General features: G+C 40.5%; 1 protein-coding gene across 3 annotated transcripts in view; it reads right to left on the reverse strand.

Annotated features, from left to right (window-relative positions):
* The window catches only part of PAMR1 (peptidase domain containing associated with muscle regeneration 1), a 111972-nt gene that overhangs the window by 66732 nt on the left and 22040 nt on the right, over nucleotides 1-23200 (reverse strand). For all 3 annotated transcript variants that reach the window (XM_069091429.1, XM_069091431.1, XM_069091430.1), the window contains exons 2-3: nucleotides 9614-9790; nucleotides 6779-6907 (exon numbers count right to left, since the gene is read on the reverse strand). In XM_069091429.1, the coding sequence (XP_068947530.1) occupies nucleotides 6779-6907; nucleotides 9614-9790 (306 nt within the window). The remainder of the gene's footprint in view (nucleotides 1-6778; nucleotides 6908-9613; nucleotides 9791-23200) is intronic.

A 23200-nucleotide genomic window follows, 5' to 3' on the forward strand; every position in this document is an offset into this window, starting at 1 on the left:
TTGGACTCAGGAAGAAACAGCCAGGAAAGACTGCCTCTGTCCCAGTGCAATATGCCATGGAATCTTCCCCAATTGACAGGCACTTTCTAAATCTGGTAAGCTGTAAGAATTCTTTAATGATAGTTCCCAGATATCAAAGGACTTGAGCACACATACACATGATGCTAATTGCTATTGTGGAGCTATTTCTTCCTACAATACAAATTTTGTGTGTAAGTATATATATGAATAGGCTTTTACTATGTATCAAGTACTAGAGATACAAATAGAAAAAAAATGTGTGCACATATAAATACAGATATACACACATAACACACAATACTTATACATATATACTTGTATGAGTATGCATATACTGACATATATATATATACATGTACGAATAGATATACAGACACATATATGAGTTTTAAATTCACAATCTCCTTCCCTCTAGGAATATCTCTTTATTAAGGTATCTATCTATTGAGGGAGCTCTGAGCCTAAGTTCACATCCATTCTCAGACTCTTCCTACTTGAATGACCCTGGGCAAGTCACTCAACCTGTTTGCCTCGGTTTCCACATCTGTAAAAATGTGGATACTAATAGCACCTGCCTCCTAGGGTTGTTGTGAAAATCAAACAAGATATCTGAAAAGCACTTAGCACGGTGCTTGACACATAGTAGGCACTCAAAAATGCTAATTTTGTGCCTATCTATAATCTACCTGTCTATGTACATATCTATATCCTTATCTAAATGTGAGGACACGAGTGTGAACTTAAAAATAGTAAGGGAAAATGTCCACACACACAAACAGATGCATACACATACTCACACAGGCACACATGTGCACAGCATGTTCATACTGCATCTGCATGTATGCAGGGTACACATATATACATGCAAGGCATATATTCATGCATATGTATTGATATTCACTCACACCTGGGCACCCACAAGTGCACGTAGAGGCACTGCACACACATAGGAACAATTCACATGAGAACAAACACTCACATATACAGACACAGACACACGCACACCCAATGCATGTGCATACACACACACACTCACACATGCATTGTGCAGATATATGCACACACACATAGATATGCACATAATCCTGTCTTGTTCTCCTTGTCATCTATGGAGGACACCAAAGCCTAAAAACATATTTTAAACTCCATTTTTCCCCTCAGGCTCACCAGGAAAGCCTCCAGTGCAGATGGCTGAGACTGGAGGCTCTCATGTCTCCAACATGAACCCAATCAGTGGGGTTTCCACAGGACAATATCCTTCGGTTCCATTAGCCAATGCTGCGCCCTCTCTCTCTCTCTCTCTCTCTCTCTCTCTCTCTCTCTCTCTCTCCCTCATTTGCTTTTGTTCAGCTCATTCCTATAATTCTTGGCTCTAACTCCTAGAGTTGGCTATATCAGCCCTCTCTCTGTTTCATGTTCAGACTCCACAAATATTTTTAGGCTTTGCTCATGGCCCCCTCTTCCAGATCCTTAGTCATCTTTTGGACCAATGGACAGATCTCTCCTCATAAACCCCGAATCATTTGTGGGCTGATTCCTGAGCCTTGAGGGTCCCTGAAGGACCTTGAGAACCAGAGATAGCTCAATTTGAAGCTAGAGGTGTGGTCTCTCACTCAGTTTTCTTCTCCTTAGGGAGGGTAAAAAATTCATTATCAGGTCCAAGTTAAATAAATTTAGATCCATTAAGTCAGAAATATCTCTCTATTTTTCTAGGTCAAGTATTTTTAAGAGGATGTCATGGACTTGACTTTAGAATTCAGATCCTGTCCCTCTCTTGGATTTTCTGGGATTTCACATGGCACTGAAATATTTCATCACTTGACTCATGTTGTTTTCTTGGGCTATGTAGGGTGACCTAAAGTTCAAAGAGGAAATTATCAACTTTCTCTAAGAATATATGATACCCACCATAGCAGCTATGATTCAGTAGCATCAACAAACTTTATCCGACTAAATGCACCATGAGGCAATCTGCTTTTATGGTAGAGAGGCCAAAATGAGCAAAAGAGAGTGATCTGGTTATTATAATCTCAGAAGCACGGCCACCATCAGTAGCAACAGGGTCAGATTTGGGCAAAGTGGTTATTGATGTTTTGTGCCTTCTCACCTTCCTTTTCTTTCTCCTGGTGAACTGATCTGTTTCTTCCCAGTCCCTGTGTCCCCACCAACTCCATCACAATGCTTCTCCACCATCCTCATCCAAACCTCCTTAGCTAACAGGCTATAAAGGGTTTGATAAATACATCTGCAACTTCTGGGAACATTTTCCTTTTAATAAGGCACAATTTGATAGCCCTAAGAATGCAGTTCTAATAATAGTGTAATTTCAGGAATTAGCAAATGTTTTTTGAGTTTTAGTTTCATGAGTTACAAGGGACTTCAGAAAAAATCTAATCCATTCCCCTCATTTAGAGATGTTTAAGCCAATGTTCGTGAAGGTTGAAATTTGCTGAAGGTGACAAGGAGAGTAAGAAGAACCACATTATAACTTAGGTCTAATGGCTTAGAATCTAGTTCTCTTTATGCTACGGTATCAAGACGTCAGTGAAGAAGATGAGGGAGGGAGGGAGGGAGAGAGAGAGGGAGGGGGGGGGGGAGAGAGGGGGGGAGGCGGGGGAAGCGTGAGAGAGAGAGAGAGAGAGAAAGAGAAAGAGAAAAGAGAGCAAGTTGGACAAGTTGGTCACTACCAGTGTAGAAGATGTTTATTATTTTATAATGTTAATGATCTCATAATTAAGAGGAAGATAACCAATTGAAATATTTTCTGACTGGGTATGGTGGCACATGCCTATATGCTATCAGGGTGGTACTGAGGCTGGTGGATTGCTGGAGTTTGGGAGCTCTGAGTTATAGCAGGTTCATTGTATTGAGTGTCTACATTAAGTCCATCACCAATATGGGGAACCCCCAGGAGCTGGGCTATCAGGCTGCCTAAGGAGTTGTCAACTGAAATAGGTTAGAAATGCAGCAAGTTAAATCATCCATGCTCCTCAGGAGATTAAAATAATCATTGTATTTCCAGCCTGGGTAAGATAGGGTGAAACTATTGAAAGGAAGAAGGAAAGAACAAAGAAAGAAAAAATAAGGGAGAAAGGGGGGGAAGAAGAAAGGGATGAAGGAAAGAAGGGAGGGAGGAAGGAAGGAAGGGAGGGAGGAAGGAAGGGGAGGGAGGGAGGAGGAAGTTTTCTGTTAGTTGGGCTGGACTTGAGATCTCTATAATCATTTCACAAGGATACTTCAAAAGGATTCCAAGGAAGAAAGAGAACTATTTGACATCTCTCTTCCATTTTGATTTCCATTTTCCAGGAAAAAAAAAAATGTCAATAGCGTGACTAACAGAATGGGTCAAGCATTTAAAATCTGCATCATCAGTTGTCCAACAGCTTTTCTCTGAAAGGACTGCTCAGGGCACCATCTAGTGGGTAAATGATTAAACTGACATGGTATGCCCTAATCAATAGACCCCTTCTTCACCCTCCATCGTACATGCTGAGTTTGTGGCTTCTGCTGAAATAAGTTATTTTGTCACAAAGTATAGTAAGCAGAACCAGGAAATGATAGACACAGTGGCCATAGCAATTTAGATGGAAAGAACCACCAAAAAAGACTGAAACTGAATGTCATGTGGTTATAAAGACCAAGTTTGGCCCCAGAGAAAAAATGAGAAGAGGCACTTTGGTTCTCAGTCTTCAGAGGTATGTTTGTGTGTGTGTGTGTGGGGGGGGGTGACTTTGGGCTAATTTTGCTGAACTCCTCTCCTCTTTTCTCTCTCTCTCTGTCCTCTCTTTCTCTGTGTCTCTCTGTCTCTCTCTCTCTCTCTGTCTCTCTCTGTCTCTCTCTGTCTCTCTCTCTCTCTGTCTCTCTCTGTCTCTCTCTGTCTCTCTCCTTCCTTCCCTCCATCTCTGTTTCTTTCTCTGTTTTTCTCACTCTCTTACCCTCTCTGTCTCTATTTCTCTCTGTCTCTCTCTGTCTCTAAAGCCAAACTACTTTCAAAAGAGTTTAGCCAGAATTTCTATTGGGATCTAGCCTATTCAAATGTAGATCAGTGGACCCCAAGTTTCCCTGTAGCTTTCCTTTCCAGTCATTGGTATGGTAGAAAGATCACCGGTCTCAGAGCCAGAAAGACATGGTTGTAACATGACTGTTGTAACACTTACTGCCTGTGTGATCCTGGAAACCTGTGTGGGGAGGGGGGTGTCACAATGGGGAAAGCTATGAATTCAGATCTAGGGATGTGCTCAGAATGGGACATTGCCACTAACTGCTACCTGTGTGACCTGAGGCAAGTCAGTCAATATTTCTGGGCCTCAACTTCCTCTTCTGAAAAAAGGAAAGATTTGCATTCAATGGCTCCCAAGGTTCATTTCAGCACTACACATATCTATGACCTCATTTACCTTCAAGGCACCTTAGTTTCTTCATCTGTCACATGCAGGGGATGAACTACAGGACTTCTAAGTGCCTTCTGGGTCTAACCCTATTACCTCATTTCACCTCTCTTGGCCTCAGTTTCCTCAACTATAAAATGGGTATAATATTTACATTCCTACCTCTCCCAACTGCTCTGAGGAAAGTTCTTTGTAATCCTCGAAGCAAAATAGAAACAAATATGAGTGGTTACTATCTCTGCTTGCTAAATATAACATCAGTCATTGAGCATTCTAGTGTGAAGGCTGTACAAGGCCAGACGGGGGCAGTAAAGACAATGGTCCCTGTGGAGTCCAGATGTATCCTTTGGATGGAGGACTAACCTTGTCTTTCTTCACAAAGAGTTCCTGTGCCCCAATGTTCTCAGCTGGATTACTGTGAAGGATGGATGCTATTCACAAATTTAATGCTAAGAGTAGTCAAGTCAGCCTTTACAAGCTAAGGGAAGTAGCTTCCCTGAAGATTTAGAATTGATGATCTAAGAGAGGGTCTAGCCTGGGGGTGGAGAACCTTCAGCCTTGAGGCCACATGTGCTCCTCTAGGTCCTCAAGTGCAGCCCTAAACTTCATGGAACAAATCCCCTTCATAAAAGGACTTGTTCTGTAACACTCGGACTTGGTCAAAAGGACCTAGAAGGCCACATGTGGTCTTGAGGTCGCACGTTCCCCACACCTGATCTAGCCCATTCTCTTCCTTTTACAGATGAGAAAACTGAAGCTCAGGGAGAACATCAGTCCTCTTCATTCATGCACTTGACAGTAAACTTGGTCTTCCTGTTCCTTCTCACACATGAAATTACACCCCCCATCTCCCCAGCCTGGAATGCACTCCCTCCTCTGTCCTTCTGAGAGTCCCTTGTGTCCTTCCAGACTTAGGTTTTGTGACACTTACCCTACCCTACTCTATCTCCAGCTCTTAAGGCCTCCCCTTGCCTTACCTATTAATTGTTTAATTGTTATTATTTATTATTAATTGTTCACCATGCCTGGAATGCTCTCCCTCCTCCACTCTGATGACTGAAGCCTCCCTGGCTTCTTTGAAGTCCTAGCTAAAATCCCACCTTCTACAAGAAGCCTTCCCTAACACTTCTTAATTCCAATGTTTTCTCTTTCTTAATTATATCCTATTTATCCTGTATATAGCTTGCTTTGTATATATCTATTTGCATGTTTTCTCCCTCATTAGATTTTAAGATCCTTGAGGGCAGGGATTATCTTTTGACTTTTTGTATCCCCAGTGCTTAACACAGTGCCTGACACATAGGTGCTCAATAAATATTTATTGAATTAAAGTGAATTGAAAACTACTTTGTACATATTATATAGACTTTATGTATGTATATACATATGTGTGTATGTGTGTGTGTGTGTGTGTGTGTGTGTGTGTGTGTGTACCCTCAGATAGAATAAAATCTCCTTGAGAGTCAGAACTGTTTTAGGTGGTTTTTTTTGTCTGTATTTCCAATGCTGGTCAATTCCTGGAACATGGTAGGTGGTTGATAAAAACTTAATTGATGATAATAAGCAGCAAAGCTAGGGCTTAAACTCAGGTTCTCTGTTTCCTCATTCTCCTAAGTTTTCTCATGTACATTGCCTACTTTTTCCTCCAGTAACAGCCTAGGGCACCAAAGCTAGATCACATGGGTCCAGAGCAGACTTTCAACCACATTTAAGCTGTTGACCTAAGGTAAGTCACTTAACCTCTCTTAGCTCCAGTTTCTATATGGGCTTGATGGCCTCCTCTCAATCTATGATCCCATGAAAAGAAACAGTATAATCAGCTTGGAGAAAGGAAGATTGAGAAAAGGACACAATAATTGTCCTTGTTCTACTTGGGTCTAGAGGGAGGCCATAGGAATGATGGGTAGATATAAGAGGGACACATATATTGGGTCAATAGAAGGAAGAGTTTCCTAAGAGAGGTCATCTGATAAGTCTGAATGCTCTCTGGTCAAGTATATTATGGAAGGAAATCCTCAATCAGATTTAGAGATGAAAAGATCTGAATGGGTTTCTAGTCCAACAACCTTATTTTATAAAGTGGGAAATTAATGCCAGAGAGATGAAGGAATTTATTGAAGGTCACACAGGTAGTAAGTGGTAGAGCTAGGATTTGAACTCAGAGCCAGGACTCTTTCCACCAGACTCCATTGCTTTGGTGTCTCTACTGTCTTTCAGAGTTCCAAGACTCTCTGAAGAAAGCAAATTTGGGAAGGCTTCTGACCTTTCTGACCATTGACCTCAGTGCCCCAGCCACAAGGGACCAAGGTCAGATAGTAGAAGAAAAAATAGGGGGAAAGAGAGCTCTAGATATCCCAGGGACTACTTACTCATGCAGTCTCCTCCATACCAGCCCCCTCGACATTCAGCACAATAGAATCCCTTCACGTAGAAGTCGTCCAGAGAGCCTCCCCAGGAGCCATTACGGCAGCTTTTACAGTTCTCAAAGATGGTACAACCTGGAACACATTCAAGAAAGACTCATTAGGGAAGAGGTCATATGTACTTTGATGTGAGATTGGATGGGGGAGGGGAAAAGAGGGAGGAGGAGAAGGAGGAAGGAGGGAAGGAAGAGAGAGAGAGAGAGATCATGAACAAAGGTAATGAATGACTTTTGGGGAGCTGCGTAAAGAGAAAATCCTAAAATTTGGGACCCTCTCAAGATATCAACCGCTCAGCTATTCAGGTGGATTTATGATTTCATTGATGTAAGTATTCCTTCAGCTCAAATGCTGAGCACAAGAAAACTCTTGAAATCATTAGGGGTTTTCCTATGGGTCTAGTTCAACTCAGCAAGCTTTGACTAAGGGCTTACTATGAAAGGCAAGGCGGTTCAAAAAACAGTAATAAGTCAGTCCTTACCCTCAAGGAGCTTACATTCTACTCAGGGGAAATGCAGCTGGTTCACAGATAAGTCCAATAAAATATAATTGGAGGGAAAAGAGGACCCTGTCAGCTGGGGCATCCGGGAAGACTTTTTAGAAGAATTAGTACCTGAGTTGAGTTTTGAAGAAAGAGTAGAATTCTGCTCATCAGAGATGAGGGTCCTCTGACCTCAGGCAGAAGATATGAAACAGGACTTCTTTTCTTCCTCTTTTTCATAAACAATGCATGTGTATCACAGAATTTCAATCCAGGATGAACCTTAGGGATGATGGAGTCCAATGCCCTCATTTTACAGATGAAGAAAACTGAAGCCCAAGGGAGTTAAGGGACATGCCTAAGTTCATGTGAGTAGCAAAGTCAGTATTAGAACCCACATCCTCTGACTTTAAATCCACCACTCTGTATACTATTTACTATTGTACAGTGTGGGGTGGTATTGGTAATATATGTGTATATGCATAGATATCACATGTCTATATATCTACTTATAGATATATGTACTATATATAGTTATAGATGTAGTATGGATAAATATATACATATACAGAGATACATATCTTTAATATGTGATATGCATGTATATATATGCATATAGATTTCCAAAACCAATCCAATACCACACATATATGCAAAAGCTATCAATATCTATAGCGCATATATCTAACCTGTATCTATATAACTAAATCATCTTTATCTATATATAGACCATATCTATATGTAAATCTATCTAATCTATATCTAATGATATCACCTATTTCATTCTATATCTACATCTTCATCTATATTTATGCCTATCACATAGGCCAAACATGTCCCTGGAAAGATTTGGGTGCTAAATGCTAAAGAAGTTTCCCATTATCCCCAGAGGAAAGCATAGTTGTCCCTACATCCATTTTCTCCCCTGGAGAAGTGGATAATGGATATGATGGGGGTAGGTTTCAACAGTTGCACAATGGGAAAAAAAACACTAGATTTTGGAATCAGAGGCTCTGAGTTCAAATCTTGGTTCTCCCTATTCCTGCCTGTGTGATCTTGAGCAAGCCATTTACATCTATGGACTTGTTTTCTCTTCAGTAAAAGCAGAGGATTGGATTGGATTAGATAATCACTCAGGGACAACCCAAAATCTATGAGCTCAAGTCATTTCATTTCCCTAAACCTCCATTTCCCCTTTTGTAAAACGAAGGGACTGGACTCTGAATTGATAACCTCATGTTCACAGCTTTGTCTCTTTCTCTCAAGGAGTCAGGGTCCAAACTGTTCTGTCTATGTAGTTGTCTCTAGTGTTGGCCTCTTGTCACAAATTGGTACTTAGCATTGGGGAAAATTCCAAAGATGTCAGAAGGGTTCTTCTGAGCTCTCTTGAGCCTTTGGTGTCTGGAAAAAGCATTTGTAAATCTCTAGGTTCTCTGCAGGAGAACACTACCCTTCAGTTTCCTGTAAGTCCAAGGTTCAGATGTTGAGAGTTTTAAAACTTCTGTGTGGAAGAATTGGGTTTTTAAAGACTTTTTTTAAAGACATCTGTGGAAATGTCAATTGAGGAATATATACCAGGAATAAGTGCCATAACCAACATGTGGTAAATAGGCTTTTGCCCAAGGATGCTCACGGGGAAGGGGCCACAAACATGGACATCTTCCAACTGGATGGTATACATTGTCCCAACATGTTGTGGGCTCTTGGAGGACCACTATGTCTTCCCGCCTCCACCTCCCAACACCTGCCTCAGAGCCTGCCTCCTCCCATCACTTTGATTGCATCAGACCAGGGCAAAGTGTTAGAGTGTTAGGTAGGAGGAACCCATACCCTGGGAATGCCCAGAGGTCACAGTGTAAGAGAGGAGAAGGACCACTGGATTTAGAGACAAAGACCCCAGATTTAAATCTCTGTCATTTGCTACCTATGTAACCTTGGATGTGTTCTAATCTTCCCAAGCCCCAGTTTCCTTCTCTGCAAAATGAGATGGTTGGACTAAATGGTCTCTCACTTTCCTTCTAGCTGTAGTTCTAGGATAATATGTATGGTGGGACATGCTCCTGGGAAATTAGGTCTCTGAGCCTCAGACTCCACATCAGTCAAATGGGAGCAAAATCTCTTCCTAGTCCCATGTCTGAAGTCTGGAGTCTGGAGTCCGAGTTGATCTTCTTAGGTCCTTTGCTTGGGGTTAAGGTATGCCACCACCAGGGGGCAGTCACGTTTTTTATTATGGTGCCATGATCAAATTTCCAGGTATCAACTAAAGATCCAGCTATGTCCCTCTAAAAGCCTAACTCACTCACCTGGGTGAATCAGACAGGAGTCACACTCATTCTCCTCATTCCGGCAGCATGGGATAGTGTAGCCAACTACTTCTTTCTTCCCTGGGCACACACACTCAATCTGGTCATATTCACAGCACTCTCGACACATGATATTCCATTCAGCTCCAGGGCAGGCTTCATTGATCACTGTATACTCTGAAACCCAAATCAAAAGCAGGCAAATGAGGAGAGCCAAGTCAATACTGTAAGTCACTGTGATTACCCTCTTTAGGAGACTGTTTCCCTGAAAAATGACTAGTCACTTTAATGAGATTCAACAAACATTTGTTAAGCACCTAATGTATACATGGCAATGTTTCTAGGAATATAAAGGAAAAAAATTTCATACCAGATGAGGAAATACAAAATATATACCAAGTAAATACATATTTTTTGAGGTAAAAACATTAACAACTAAAAAAATCAGGAAAGTCTTTGTGTATGAGTAAATGCCACTTGAACTGAGCCTTGAAGGGAGCAAGGAATTCAAAGAGGGTGTGGTTATGGGGGGGGGGGTGAGAAGGAAGAACATTCCAGAAAGACTCGAAGGACAGTCTGTGAAAGGCATAGAAATAAGAGATGCAATTCCAGATATAAGGAGAAACGGTAAATGGACCAGTTAGAGTATGTGAAAGAGAGGAACAGGGAATCCCTATGGAAGTACAGGAGGGAGCCAGATTGGGAAAGGCTTTAAGTGCCCAACAGAAGAGTTTATATTTTATCCTTGGGTCAATAACACTTCTTGTGAAGGAGATTAACATGGTCAAACACAGGTTTCAAGAATATCAATTGGATAAACTGTATGGAAGAGAGGAGAGACTGGAGGCATGGAAGCCAGCTGGGAGGTTTGTAGGAGACCAGGTAAGAGGGGATAAAGAAATGAAGTAGAGGGAAGGGGTATGAGGGGAGATAAGGGTACCAATGAGAGAAGTTGTAAAGGTAGATTCAGTAGAACTTGGCCACTGATCCTACTTAATGAGAGGCAAGAGACTGAATGGAAGATGATGCCAAAGTTTCCAGTCTGGATGAAGAGGAAAGAGAAGCAATATGAAATCTTCCTCCTAGATTATTACAGGTGAAAGACTTTTTTTCCCTTTTGGCCAGTTATTAGGTAACTTTCTCAGAACTTCAGAGTGATGTCTCTAGTTACCTGGCAGACCATGTACATGGTGCCTCCAGTACCGATACATTGACAGCACAAGCATTTGAGATTCAGAGCAACTGAGATGTAACCTACTTACACCAGGTATCTGCTCATGAAAAAGTGTTCCTTTCTGGGAAGGACTTTTATTCAATTTAAAAAATATGTATATTTATAGCACATTTACACCCTTAACTTTGAAAAAGAAACCCGCCAGCCATATGGTGAAATCCAACTATAGAAATTCCCCATAAGGAGACCCAGTCAGAGGCCTGCCCAGTCAGAATGCAGGCCAAGACATGTGGTTTAGATGTCTCTCAAAATCTCCGAAAAGACTTTTTAGGAATGAGGGTGATAGAAGGTGAACCTGGAGAGCTTGAGTGGCATCTGGAGAAGTGACTAGAATATACTAGTACCTACAGACCACACAACTTTCCATTGCCCTATTCTTAATCCACAGGCTAAACTCTAAATGCAAAGACATGATTATTCAAATGAGGACCTCATCTTCCCTCCCCAAAGCAACAATGAGGTTAGAGCCTGAGGACTAGAATGGACAGAAATGACTCTGCTGTCATTTCATTGGGTTCAGTCAAACAAGGATGAATGTGTTTGAAAATCAGGAAGGACCTATATTAAAATCCTGCCTTTGAAATTTACAATCTCTCTCAAAAACCATATGAAAATTAATGTTTCAAGTCACTAATAAGTACAGAAATTCAAATTCTAAAAATACATTTTATTTATATATATATTTAGCAACTAGAATTTATTCTCAGTATCTACCTGCTCCCAGAGAGTCATCTCATAAAATGAATATTTTAAAAGAAAAATTCAGCAAAAAAGAAAAGATCAATACATCAAAGAAGTCTGAAAATATCTGCAGTGATGCACACTCATGGACCTCCCTCCTCTGCAAAGGAAGGGGGTGATTCGAATCTTCCCTTATCTCTTCTTTGGGACCAAATTTGTTCTTTATAAATTGACAACATTCACTTTTTAAAAATCATTTTTCAGTTCTTCTTTCCATTTATAACATTATAGTCATTCTGGATATTGGCTGTGTTTACTTCATTCTTCATTAGATCATATAAGTCTTCCCATGATTCTTTGTATGCATCATAGTCATCATTTCCTATAGTACAATAATGTCCCTTTACATTTATGAACCGCAATTTGTTTAGCCATTCCACAATCAATGGGCATCTACTTTGCTCTCAGTTCTTTACTATTACATAAAGTACTACTTTAGATATTTTGGTGTTTTATGGGAAATTTCTTATCACCAATGATTTTCTTGGGGTATATTCCTAGTAGTGAAATCTCTGGGTCAAAAGGTGTAGGCATTTTAGTAATTTTATTTGCATAATTCCAAATTGCTTTCCAAAATGGTTATACTAACTCAAAACTCCACCAAAATGGGCCAATCTTCCCACAGCCCCTCCAACATTAACTATTTCCATCTTTTGTCAATTTTGCAAATTTACTGGGTGTGAAATGGAACCTCGGGGTTGCTTTGATTTTCATTTCTGTCATTATAAGTGATTTAGAGCTTTCTTTCATAAAAAATTCAAATTAGAGTAACTCTGAGGTTTCAGCTCATACCCACCAGACTGGCAAAGATAATAAATGTTGGAGGATCTGTGAGAATCTGGGCATAATAATGCACTCCTGGTAGAACTATAAAGTGATCCAGTCATTCAGGAAAGCAACTTAGAACTATACCCCAAAATTTCCTAAACTGTGCATACCCTTTGACCCAACTTCAGTCATCCAGTTTGACCCAACCCTTTGACCAATGTCACTTATTTTACCCCCAAAGAGATGAAAGAAAGGGGAGAAAATGTATATGTATAAAAACATTTAATAGCAGCTCTTTTTGTAGAACTGGAAACTAAGGGATGTCCATGTACTGGGGAACAGCTAAACAAATTATGACATACGAATGTAATAGAATATTATTATGTTATAAGAAGCAGCAAAACAGACTGTTTCAGAGGAAACTAAGAAGATCTCTATGAACTGATGCAGAGTGAAGTAAGCAGGCCAGGGGAATGACAAGACTGTAGAGAGAAACAGCCTTGAAAGATGTGAGATATATAACCAATTCAATGATAAACCATGAGTTCAAAGGACTAAAAATGAAATATGCCATCCACCTCCTGTTGGCCAAAATGATGAACTTAAAATGCACATTGGAATGTATATTTTTGGACATGGCCCATGTGGGAGTTTGTTTTTCTGGACTATGTATTTGTTATAAGGGTTCTATTTTTCAGGGTTTTTTATTGTCCAGTTGGGGACAGTAAAAGGGGAGCTAATAAATGCTTGCAAAAACAAATAAGAAAATGAATTAATAAACAAGTAAATAAATAGTTGTTTGAAAGAAAGAAGCTTAGTAGTTCTGTGACCATGGACAAGTCATTTGATCTTTCTTTGTCCTAGTTACCTCAGCTGTAAAATGGGAATAATAATCCCTGTAGTTCTTACCTTACAGAGTTCTTTCAAGACTCAAATGAGGGTTAAGTGCTTTGGAAACTTTAAGGTGCTATATAAATGTTTATGTTATTATCTAAGGCCTACCCACAGGCTCAAAAACCCACAAGAACTATAGAAATGGTAGTTATTAGGTGTAACTATATTATTAAGGTTTAGAAATGTGTCCTTGAGGAGGGCAATTACAGTGTTCCCTGGGACCCAAGATGATGTACTTAAAATTTTTTCCACTGACTTGAAGCTGTAGGGGTCCATAAAGAAACAGATCAATAGCCCATTAAAAAAGATGTGTTTTCTTAGCACCTTCTTCCTAAGAGGCCAAGCCATAAAGATAAAATACAATTATGCTTTGGAATTTTCCACTGAGGTGAGACCGGAGTACACAGAGGTGAAGGAATTTACCCAAAGTCACAACAAAATAGAGGTAAGGGACCTCTAAGGTAACTTACAAGGGAAATTCTTCCAGAAGACAGAGCTCTGAGGTTGAGATTGAAAGGACCTTTACAATCATGACCAGCTTCCAAGATTCACTTTTCTGGGGAATGATCAACTTGGAATCACATGCCCAGAATAAAAAGCCAAACTCTGCTAGCCTAGTCCTGACTCTGGAATCCTAGGAAAGGACTGGGACCTCCTGCGGGCAAGCTTCTATTGATGGGGACCATCAAAAGGAGAGATTTTGCAGTTAAGAGATTCCCCAAAGATTTAGCCTAGTAAAAAATCCCAATGCACCAAAGTTGTCATTCTTATAGCCTGAGAACTCCGCATATCGGCAGGCATCAAGGAATTGCTAAAGGTTGATCTCATTTACCCCAGGCTCTGACAGACCTGACCCTCCCAAGTCTGGCATAAATGAAGTTAGGGCTGGCTCATTGAATCAGCCTCTGATTTAGAATGTCAGCTCTTAGCCTCTGACCTTTTCTTTCCCCCCACCAGACCTGGGACTTCCACATGTGGAAGGTGGAAGCCTCAAAAGCTTGAGTTCAATTCTACCCTGTACACTGGTTAGTTGTGTGACAGGAGCATATTATTTAACTCCTTTCTGCCTAAGTTTACTATAAAATGGGAGTCATAATAGCACCCTCATAATAGCACCAACTTCAAAGCTTGTTGTGAGGATCAAATGAGAGAATATTTGTAAAGCCCTTAGCACACAGTGCCTGGAATGCAGTTGGTACTCAATAATTGCTTGTTCCCTTTCCCACTAGCCCATCTCAAATAATAACTGTACATAAAATAGCCACATACTGTCAAACCTCCATCTAGTACATTCAAGTTGGCCAAACATGGTGTCTGGGGTGGGATTCCAGTTCTAGCCCTTCTGATTCTACCCTGGGCAGCCTAGCAAAAATCCTCTCTATAGGATCCTTGACAAGCGGTCATCTCCAGTGAGAGGGAACCCACTGTCTTCTCATGCATTCCACTCCAGCTTTGGACAGCTCTCATCCTTAGCCCTCCTAAGCCCCAAAGTGCTTCCTTGCATATCACATTCATTGTTTCCTTTATGCCCTAGTAGACAAAGATAACTAATTCAACGCCCTTCAGACGCTTAGGATCTCAGGATCAGAAGGTCATAGCTCTTAGGAAAGCCATCTAAGCTGATTTTGCAGATGAAGAAACTGAGGTCCAAAGAACATTAGTGACTTGCTATGGTGACACAGTTACTAAGTGTCAGAACTGGGATTTTTATACTGTTCCTCCCCACTGCATTGTCTGAGTCTTCTCGTATCCAGGATAAACATCCCCAATTCAGCTGATATAACTAGCACATGGGTCATCTACCACATTGGCTATCCTCCTCTAGACTTTCTAGTTTATTAATCTCTTTTTTGGAAAGCGAAGGAAAAAAATGAAAACAATTGTTTCCAAGGCCAAAAGAAATATCACAGGAGGTCCTTTTGAAATCCCACTGTTCTCTACCAAAATGCTTCAAGTTATTTCTTTTTCTCTTGATCTACAATGGGGTATTTTAAACTAACTGGTCTTTATGGTTTAATTTTATGGGGCCAATTTATTTTCATCTAGCAGAAATTTTGTACCTAAATGAACCAGGCTTATTTTTAAAGCACCTCTCATTTCTCAAGCCCCATGAGGTCTTAGAAAGTTAAAAAAAAGAGTGTGGTTTAAAGAGAAATAGATTCATGCGATTCAGGAAGCATTGACTAAGAAACTTAGAAGTGTTAGGCATTTACAATACAAGCGGAAAAGGGAAATGGTTCCTGTTCTCAAGGAATTTACATTATTTTTATCTTTATTTAGTTTTTATTGATATCCATTTTTCCCCACACAGAAGCCTAAATTTAGACCTGGAAAGGATCTTAGAAGCCTTCAAGAGAGCTTTTTCCCTTACAAACAAGGACACTGAGGCATAGAGAAGTTCAGTGATTTGCCCAGAGTCACATGGCTATTAAATGTCTAAGGTGGGATTAGCACCTAGGTAATCCTGGTTTCAAATCCCTTGCACAATACACCAAATTGCCTCTTAATGAATGTGGCATAAGTAGGGTTTAGACCCCAAACCTTAGAACTATCAGTACCATCAACATCAAATGTCAAATATGTGTTCCTCCAATTTTCTACCCATAGATCCAAAGAAGTTGACACTCTATTTAGAGATGACAAGATAAATGTAAATAAGTAAATAAAAAAACCAGATAGAGAATTGAGTAGAGTGCTGAAACAGGAGTTAGAAAAGTCTTGTTTGAAATATTTACTAGGTGTGTGATTTTTTTAAATTTAATTTAATTTTTTAGTTTGAAACATTTTTTATAAGATTTTGAGTTCCACATTTTCTCCCCATCCCTCCCATCCTCCCTCCCCAAGACAGCATGCAATCTGATATAGGTTATACATATACAATCATATTAAAATATTTCCACATTAGTCATGTTGTAAAGAAGAAAGAGAACCAAAGGGGAAAACCACAAGACGGGAACAAAAGAGAGAAAATAGTATTCTTCATTCTGCATTCAGACTCTATAGCTCTTTGTCTGCATGTGGACAGCATTTTCCACTATGAGTCTTTTGGAATTGTCTTAGATCACTGCATTGCTAAGATGAGCTAAGTCTACAAAAGCTGGTCATTGCTCAGTGTTGCTGTCACCATGTACAATGTTCTCCTGGTACTGCCCACTCCATTCTAGCTCTATGATCTTGGACAATTCATTTAACCTGTATCGGCCTCAGTTCCTTTATTTCTAAAGTGAGAATGATGATAATAGCATTTTCCTCTCAGAAGTATTGCGTAGAGCAAATGAAATCATATATATGAACTGCTTTGCAAACTTTAAATTGTGATTTAAATATTATTATTATTATTGGAAAATGATACAAAGCAATTTCAGGATGAGACAGAACTTCTTCTGAACACAGGTTAGGGGGATGTCAAGAAAGGCCTTAAGGAATTCCTTATACCTAAACTGTGCTTTGAAGGAAGCTAGGGGTTAGCTTTTTCCCATCCTTGCCCCACAACCAGGACTCATGATGCATCCAACCTCCTTGAATGTTATCTCAATCTTACAAACAAAAAACACACCATTAACACAAGGCCTTCAGTTACAAGGAACCCAGGGACAGCCTGATAAAGCATAGCATGAAGGGATAAAATATCAAGGAAGTCGCAATGAAGTGCCTGTTTGGGGTCTAAGTGAATCTATTCCCCCACTCCCTGCTTTAGACTCTTGATTGACTGAGAGCTATCATTTTGTCAAGAGACCACAGTCTAAGCCTGACCAGATTTCCATCCTCAGCTAGCCTCTACAATCCTTCTTCCTCCACTGGTGTTTACCATCTTATAAACATGTCCTGAAACCTAGGGGCTTGGGAAGGATTTAGCTCTAATGAGATGACATGGGGAATGAAACCTAGAATGGGTGGGATTTACAAAGATGGAAATCTAGGACTGAATTAAGGAAAGATTCCCTAAATAGAGCCATCTCAAAGCTGAATGGACTGCCTGGAGAGGTAGAAGGATCCCAATTTAAGCTTTAAGCAAGGACGAGATGAACATTGGTTGGAGAGAGAGGAAATTCCCAATAAAGACACGAGTTGGCTTGGATGGCCTCTGAACTCCCTTCCAATGCAGAGGTCCTGTGGGTTGTGTGATTCAGTACGTCAGACATTTGGTTTTCAGTGCCATTTTCATAGCATCATAGATTGAGAGCTATTGGTTCTAACCCCTTCATTTCATAGGAGAGGAAACTGAAACACTGTATACAGGCTAAGTTTCTTGCCAAGGTTCACACAACTAGTTAGTTTTTAAGGCAGGACTGAACTCAGATCTTCCTGATTGCCAACAACAGATCTCTCTCCATTACAGAACCTGCAACCAAGGTAAGGTGAACCTACTGTTTTGAGGGCCAGGTAGTGTTTCTGGGTGGGTGCTAAGTGTCTGAGCCCAGGATTCGATCTCCAGGTCAATCCTGACACTGGAACTGGTGCTCTTACTCGCTGTGCTACCTGGCCGCCCCAACTTTATTCAAGATTGCTGAAGATCAGAAGCAAATCACTGTTGTCTTCAATCTTCTGGTGCTTGGGGCTACATACACCCAGTTCTTCGAATTCATAGTTCCCCTTTATACATTGACTCAGGATATTGCCCAATACCTGGACTGTTTGTAAGTTACGACTGAGAAGCAGTATAGCCCTGGGTTCAAGTCTTGCTTCTGACACACACACTACCTCTGTGATCACAGGGTGGCCATCAGAGAACTCAGAGCTACCAGGAATTTTCTAAAATTATGAGTTATACCTAAGTTTCCAATCTACATTGGTGGAGAGGGGAGAATTTCCATATTAGGAGCTTCCCATGGAGATGAAATCACAGATTCAGAGTAGAAAAACAAAGTTAAAGCCCCACTACTTACCAGCTGAATGGTCTTGGGTAAATAATGATAATAACTTGCATTTCCATGGCACTTTAACATTTGCAAAATGCTCTACAAATAGCATTTTATTTGATCCTCACGATTACCCTGGCAGATAGACGCTGTTCTCTCCCCAGTTTACTGATGAGGAAACTGAGGCTTACAGAGGTTAAATGACCAGCCCAAGGTCAAACAGATGGAAAATTAGCAGAGCCAGGATTTGAACTCATGTCTTTGTCTCCAAATCTAGCACTCTTTACACTGAAACACATCCATCCAAGCCAGTGGCACCAAGAAATATTCTGTGGGAGACACCAGTTGCCATCTTTAGTGTTATCTCCACGTTACATATCTGCCCAAATTTCCTTTGCTAACCTAGTATGACTTCTTCTTCCAGGGATAGCTATACCCTCTTCCAGAACTTACCTGCCTTCTTATTCACCACCTCAAGGGGTGATGAGCCCTAGAAATTCATTCCCCACTATATAGCCATTTTTATTGGCCTCACCCTTTCCATTTTCCCTAACACAAACCGACTTCTATTCCATGCCCTGGGCAAGGATCCAAAATCCCTTCTTTTTAAAGATAGTGAATAGACCTTAACTAAACTCAGAAACTGACAAAGCCGTCTTCCCTAAAGCCCCAGTAACATGCCAAGGGAAAATTTCCGATTGTCACAAAGTCTAATGAGAAAATGGATATGAAGAACTTTAGAAGAAAAAATTCTACACAAACAAAAATAATTATTGCCACTCCCTGGCCAAAGGAAAAAATCATCATGCCTTTTCTTAAGCCACAGATGACTGCAAACATACCGGAAGTAGGCGATGAGCTCTTATTCACAGAACTATAAATACATGGTGTTTCCAAGGTGCCTAATCATGCTTCCATAATGGAATGTTGGCTTCCTCCCACTTCCTTCTTTACCAATCCTCCCTTCAACATCCACCTCATGGAATCCTTAAGAAAGATATGTTTCACCTCCTGCTGTTGTCCTTTAGAAATAAAATTCCACATCCTCAGAGACTGGGACATCTCCAAGACATCGGAACTTGGACTGAGTTCCCTTTGGCGGCTATTTCTTTGCCAACTGGGGGTAGTGTCGGGGAGAAGCTAAAAATCTAAGAATGGTAGTTCCTGTTCCTGCTATGGTGCTTCAAATTCTGGGAATTTCTTGTTTGAGAGGTTCCTAAGATGCCCAGATGGATACAGAAAAGCAAAAACCACTGTCCAGGGTGAATGGACTGATAATTTTACATTAATTTTCATTCCAATGAGACTGATCCATCAGCTCACAACATTCTATCTACCATCTCTGGGTCTTTGCCCACTGTAGTCCCTCAAGGCTGGAATGTTCTCCCCCTTCACCTTCACCTTCAAAGCACAGCTCAGGAGCTGGGTGAGGTATTTCCTGATACCCTTCAAATCTTAGCATTCTTCCCTCTTGAAATTACTTCATATGTCCCTTGTTCAATTATTTATGTATGTTCTGTTCCCCTGGAAGAATATAAGCTCCCCAAAAGCACTGATTATTTTATTTTTATCTTTGTATTCTAAGAGTCTAGCACAGTGCCTGGGATTTTTTTTTCTTTTCTGCTAGAGCTGTAATTACTCTGGCATAGAGAAATCACAGGGAGCAAATTCCCTCTCTCATTATATATATGCAACTGTTGCATTATGGGTGTGCATATGTACTACATATGTTTACATGTTAGTATATGCACATATATTTGTATAAAATATAACATGGTCAACTATAAAATGGGAATGATGCTAACTCCTACTTCACAGCGTTTTTGCAAGGATCAATGAGATTAACATTTGTAAAGTGCTTAGCACAGTGCATGGTACCCCATAGATGTTTAATAATTACTTATTTCCTTCCTTCCTTCCTTCCTTCCTTCCTTCCTTCCTTCCTTCCTTTCTTTCTTCCTTCCTTCCTTCCTTCCTTCCTTCCTTCCTTCCTTCCTTCCTTCCTTCCTTCCTTCCTTCCTGCCTTCCTTCCTTCCTTCCTTCCTTCCTTCCTTCCTTCCTTCCTTCCTTCCTTCCTTCCTTCCTTCCTTCCTTCCTTCCTCCCTCCCTTCCTTCCTTCCTTCCTTCCTTCCTTCCTTCCTTCCTTCCTTCCTTCCTTCCTTCCTTCCTTCCTTCCTTCCTTCCTTCCTTCCTTTTGGCAGTCTGGTTAAACCTATGGCCCCCTTCCCAGAATAATGTAGTTTTTTTAATGAATAAAATAAAACACATTGGATGACAAAGGAAACAAATTGTATTGAAATACATATAAAATATATGGGGAGGGTTGGTTTGTTTTTTTGCATTTTTGGATGGGGGAAGGCAGGGCAGTTGGGGTTAAATGACTTGCCCAATGTCACATGGCTAGTAAGTGTTAAGTGTCTGAGGCCGGGTTTAATATATGTTTCTTTGTAAATACATAGGCCTCCTGGAATCAATCTATGGACCACCTCACCCTCCCCTCCACCTTAGATGCTATAAACTACCTCATTTCACCCACAAGGAAACTGAAACCCAGAAAAATTGAGTGATTGCTTAAGGTCACACACACATTACATGACAAATCTGAGATTTGAATTCAGGTCCTGAGACCTAAAAGTCCCATAGAGACTCTGGTGTCCCAGAGGAAGTGGGATGATAGACTAGAATCTTTTCAGCAACACAAAGAGCCTCAAAGGCAAACAGCATGTTTAAGTCAACTATTTCAGGCATAGTGTTCTAATTGTTAGCTCCATATCCAAGCCAGGTTTTCTCTTCACCAAGAGTAGCTTTCCCACGACAGATGTTAAGTGCAGAGAGATGTTCAGCATATGAGCTACTCATCAAATTATGCCCCAAAGCTCCCTAAGCCTTTCTCATCAGCTCCAGGAAGGGCAGCCTCTTTATAGCTCCCTCCCCCAACCTTGCATGCTGGGGCAAGGAAGAGTGGAAATGGAGTCCCATGAAGATGCCAAGCTCCACCCAGTACTTAGAACAGGTGGTTACAAGGGACAGCTCACCCCAGGGACTAATGCTCTAAAAATAACAATAAATGATCTTTATTGAGAACATTTGCTTCTAGATTAAAGCCATTTGTGTATATAAACAATTCTCTTCCCCAATAATTAAAATCTCTCGTAACAATGAAAAACAGTTAAGCAAAATTAGCCAACACAATAACCACATATGACCATGAATGCAACTTGCTTACAAATGATCCCTCACCTTTCTACAGAGAGGAGGGAGGGGAGTGTTAAATTATCAATTTAACAGTGATTTGAAATTTCACGGGCAAGCCTCTCCTTCTGCTTTTCAAGGTACGCAGTAAGGCTTATTATATTTAGTATTTATTAAGTTCAAATTTTAAAAAGAACATTTGAAAAAGAAAAAAATATTTACTTGTTCTTTAGAACAAAGTTTGATCTAGACAACCACTCAGAGTTTGATTTCCTTTTTAGTGTTAATTTCATTTACAATTTATTTATTAACTTAAAACCTTTACTGATGTCTTCCATTTTGACAGAAAAGTTACTGATACATATTAGTCACTTAATAAATGCATTTCCATCTTCCATTCATTCATTCTTTTATCTATTAGTTCACTTTCAACTCTATTATTCCCTTCAACTCCCAGTGAGTGCATGTGTGCATGTATATGTGTATGTGTATATGTATGTATATATGTATACATGCCTGTGTATACACATGTGTGCACAGCTAGGTAGTACAGTGAACAGGGTACCAGAATAATCAAGAAGACCAGAGTTCGAATCCTGCCTCTTACTCTTATTAGCTAGATCATCCTGGGAGAGTCACTTAACCTCTGTCTGTCTCACTTTCCCCAAATGTAAAATGGTGATAACAACACCTACATCAGAGGCTTGTTGCACAGATTAAAATGGGATAACATTAGTAAAGGGTTTAGGAAATCTTAAAGCACCATACATAGCAAATGATAGGTATTATTACTATATGCCTATATTTAAGCAGATCCCTATTTAAGCATATATACATATGCAAAATGCATACATACACACAGATGCACAAGCATATATATACACACATACACACATACATATATATATATATATATATGTATTGTGTATATATTATAGATAGATGTGTATGTGTATGGCAAACTGAGCCAGACTTGGACCTAAGGCATTTTCAGCAACCTTGGCAGATGAACAGGATACAAAGGTGTGTAGATTCACAAGCTTAAGTCTAGGAGGGACCTAAAAAGGAGGTCATCTAGGCCACTCCCTCCCTTTACAGATGAGGACACTGAGGCCCATGTAAGTTAAGCGATTTGTCCAAGGTTTCAGGGCTGGTGTGAGAATCCAGGGCCCCTTACTGAAAATCCAGGGATTTTCTCACTACATCATCATCTTCTCCACCAACAAAGCACCTTTCTGGGGTTGCCTGTTGGAACATGTCCCTGGCCCCATTTTATAGCTGCAGCCCCAGGACAAGCTTTTCCACACTGGGCTTCTCTCTTTCTCCAAGGTGATTCAGTGACAGAGACAAGAACAGGAGAGCTTTGTTCAACTTGCTGTAATTACAGACCTTGGGGGTTGGGGCCACTGACTCAGAGGTTTCTAAAGTGGGCCTGATAGACTAAGTGCAGTAAAGGTGATGGGTTGCAGGGAGTCAGAGGAGCACTTTAAGCTCTGGGAACAATGAAAGATGTGCCAGGTTTTCCAGTGAGGGAAGCCTGCTGGGATGGGAGAGGATGGATGATCCAGGCTGACTGAGGACCACATAGGTCTCAAAGTGGGGAATGAGATAAGAACCCTCTTAAAGCAAAGGCTGGTTGTGCTTCTCAGTCAACAACTGTGGGATCTGCTGGTGTGAGACATGTCAGGGCCAAATGAAGAAAGTAGGCAGGGTGAATTGTGTGTGTGTGTGTGTGTGTGTGTGTGTGTGTGTAGGGGGAGGGAGTTTTGTGTCAGCGTGTAGAACACTAAGCCATCTTTATACCATCAAGAAAGCAAGATCCAGAGGACAGGAAAGAAAGAAAGAAAGGAAGGAAAGAAAGAAAGAAGAGAGAGAGAGAGAGAGAGAGAGAGAGAGAGA

This window comes from Petaurus breviceps, unplaced genomic scaffold (genome assembly GCF_028583685.1).
Source record: "Petaurus breviceps papuanus isolate PSGF00001 unplaced genomic scaffold, PetGlider_PUasm1.0 188, whole genome shotgun sequence".
NCBI lineage: Eukaryota > Metazoa > Chordata > Mammalia > Diprotodontia > Petauridae > Petaurus > Petaurus breviceps.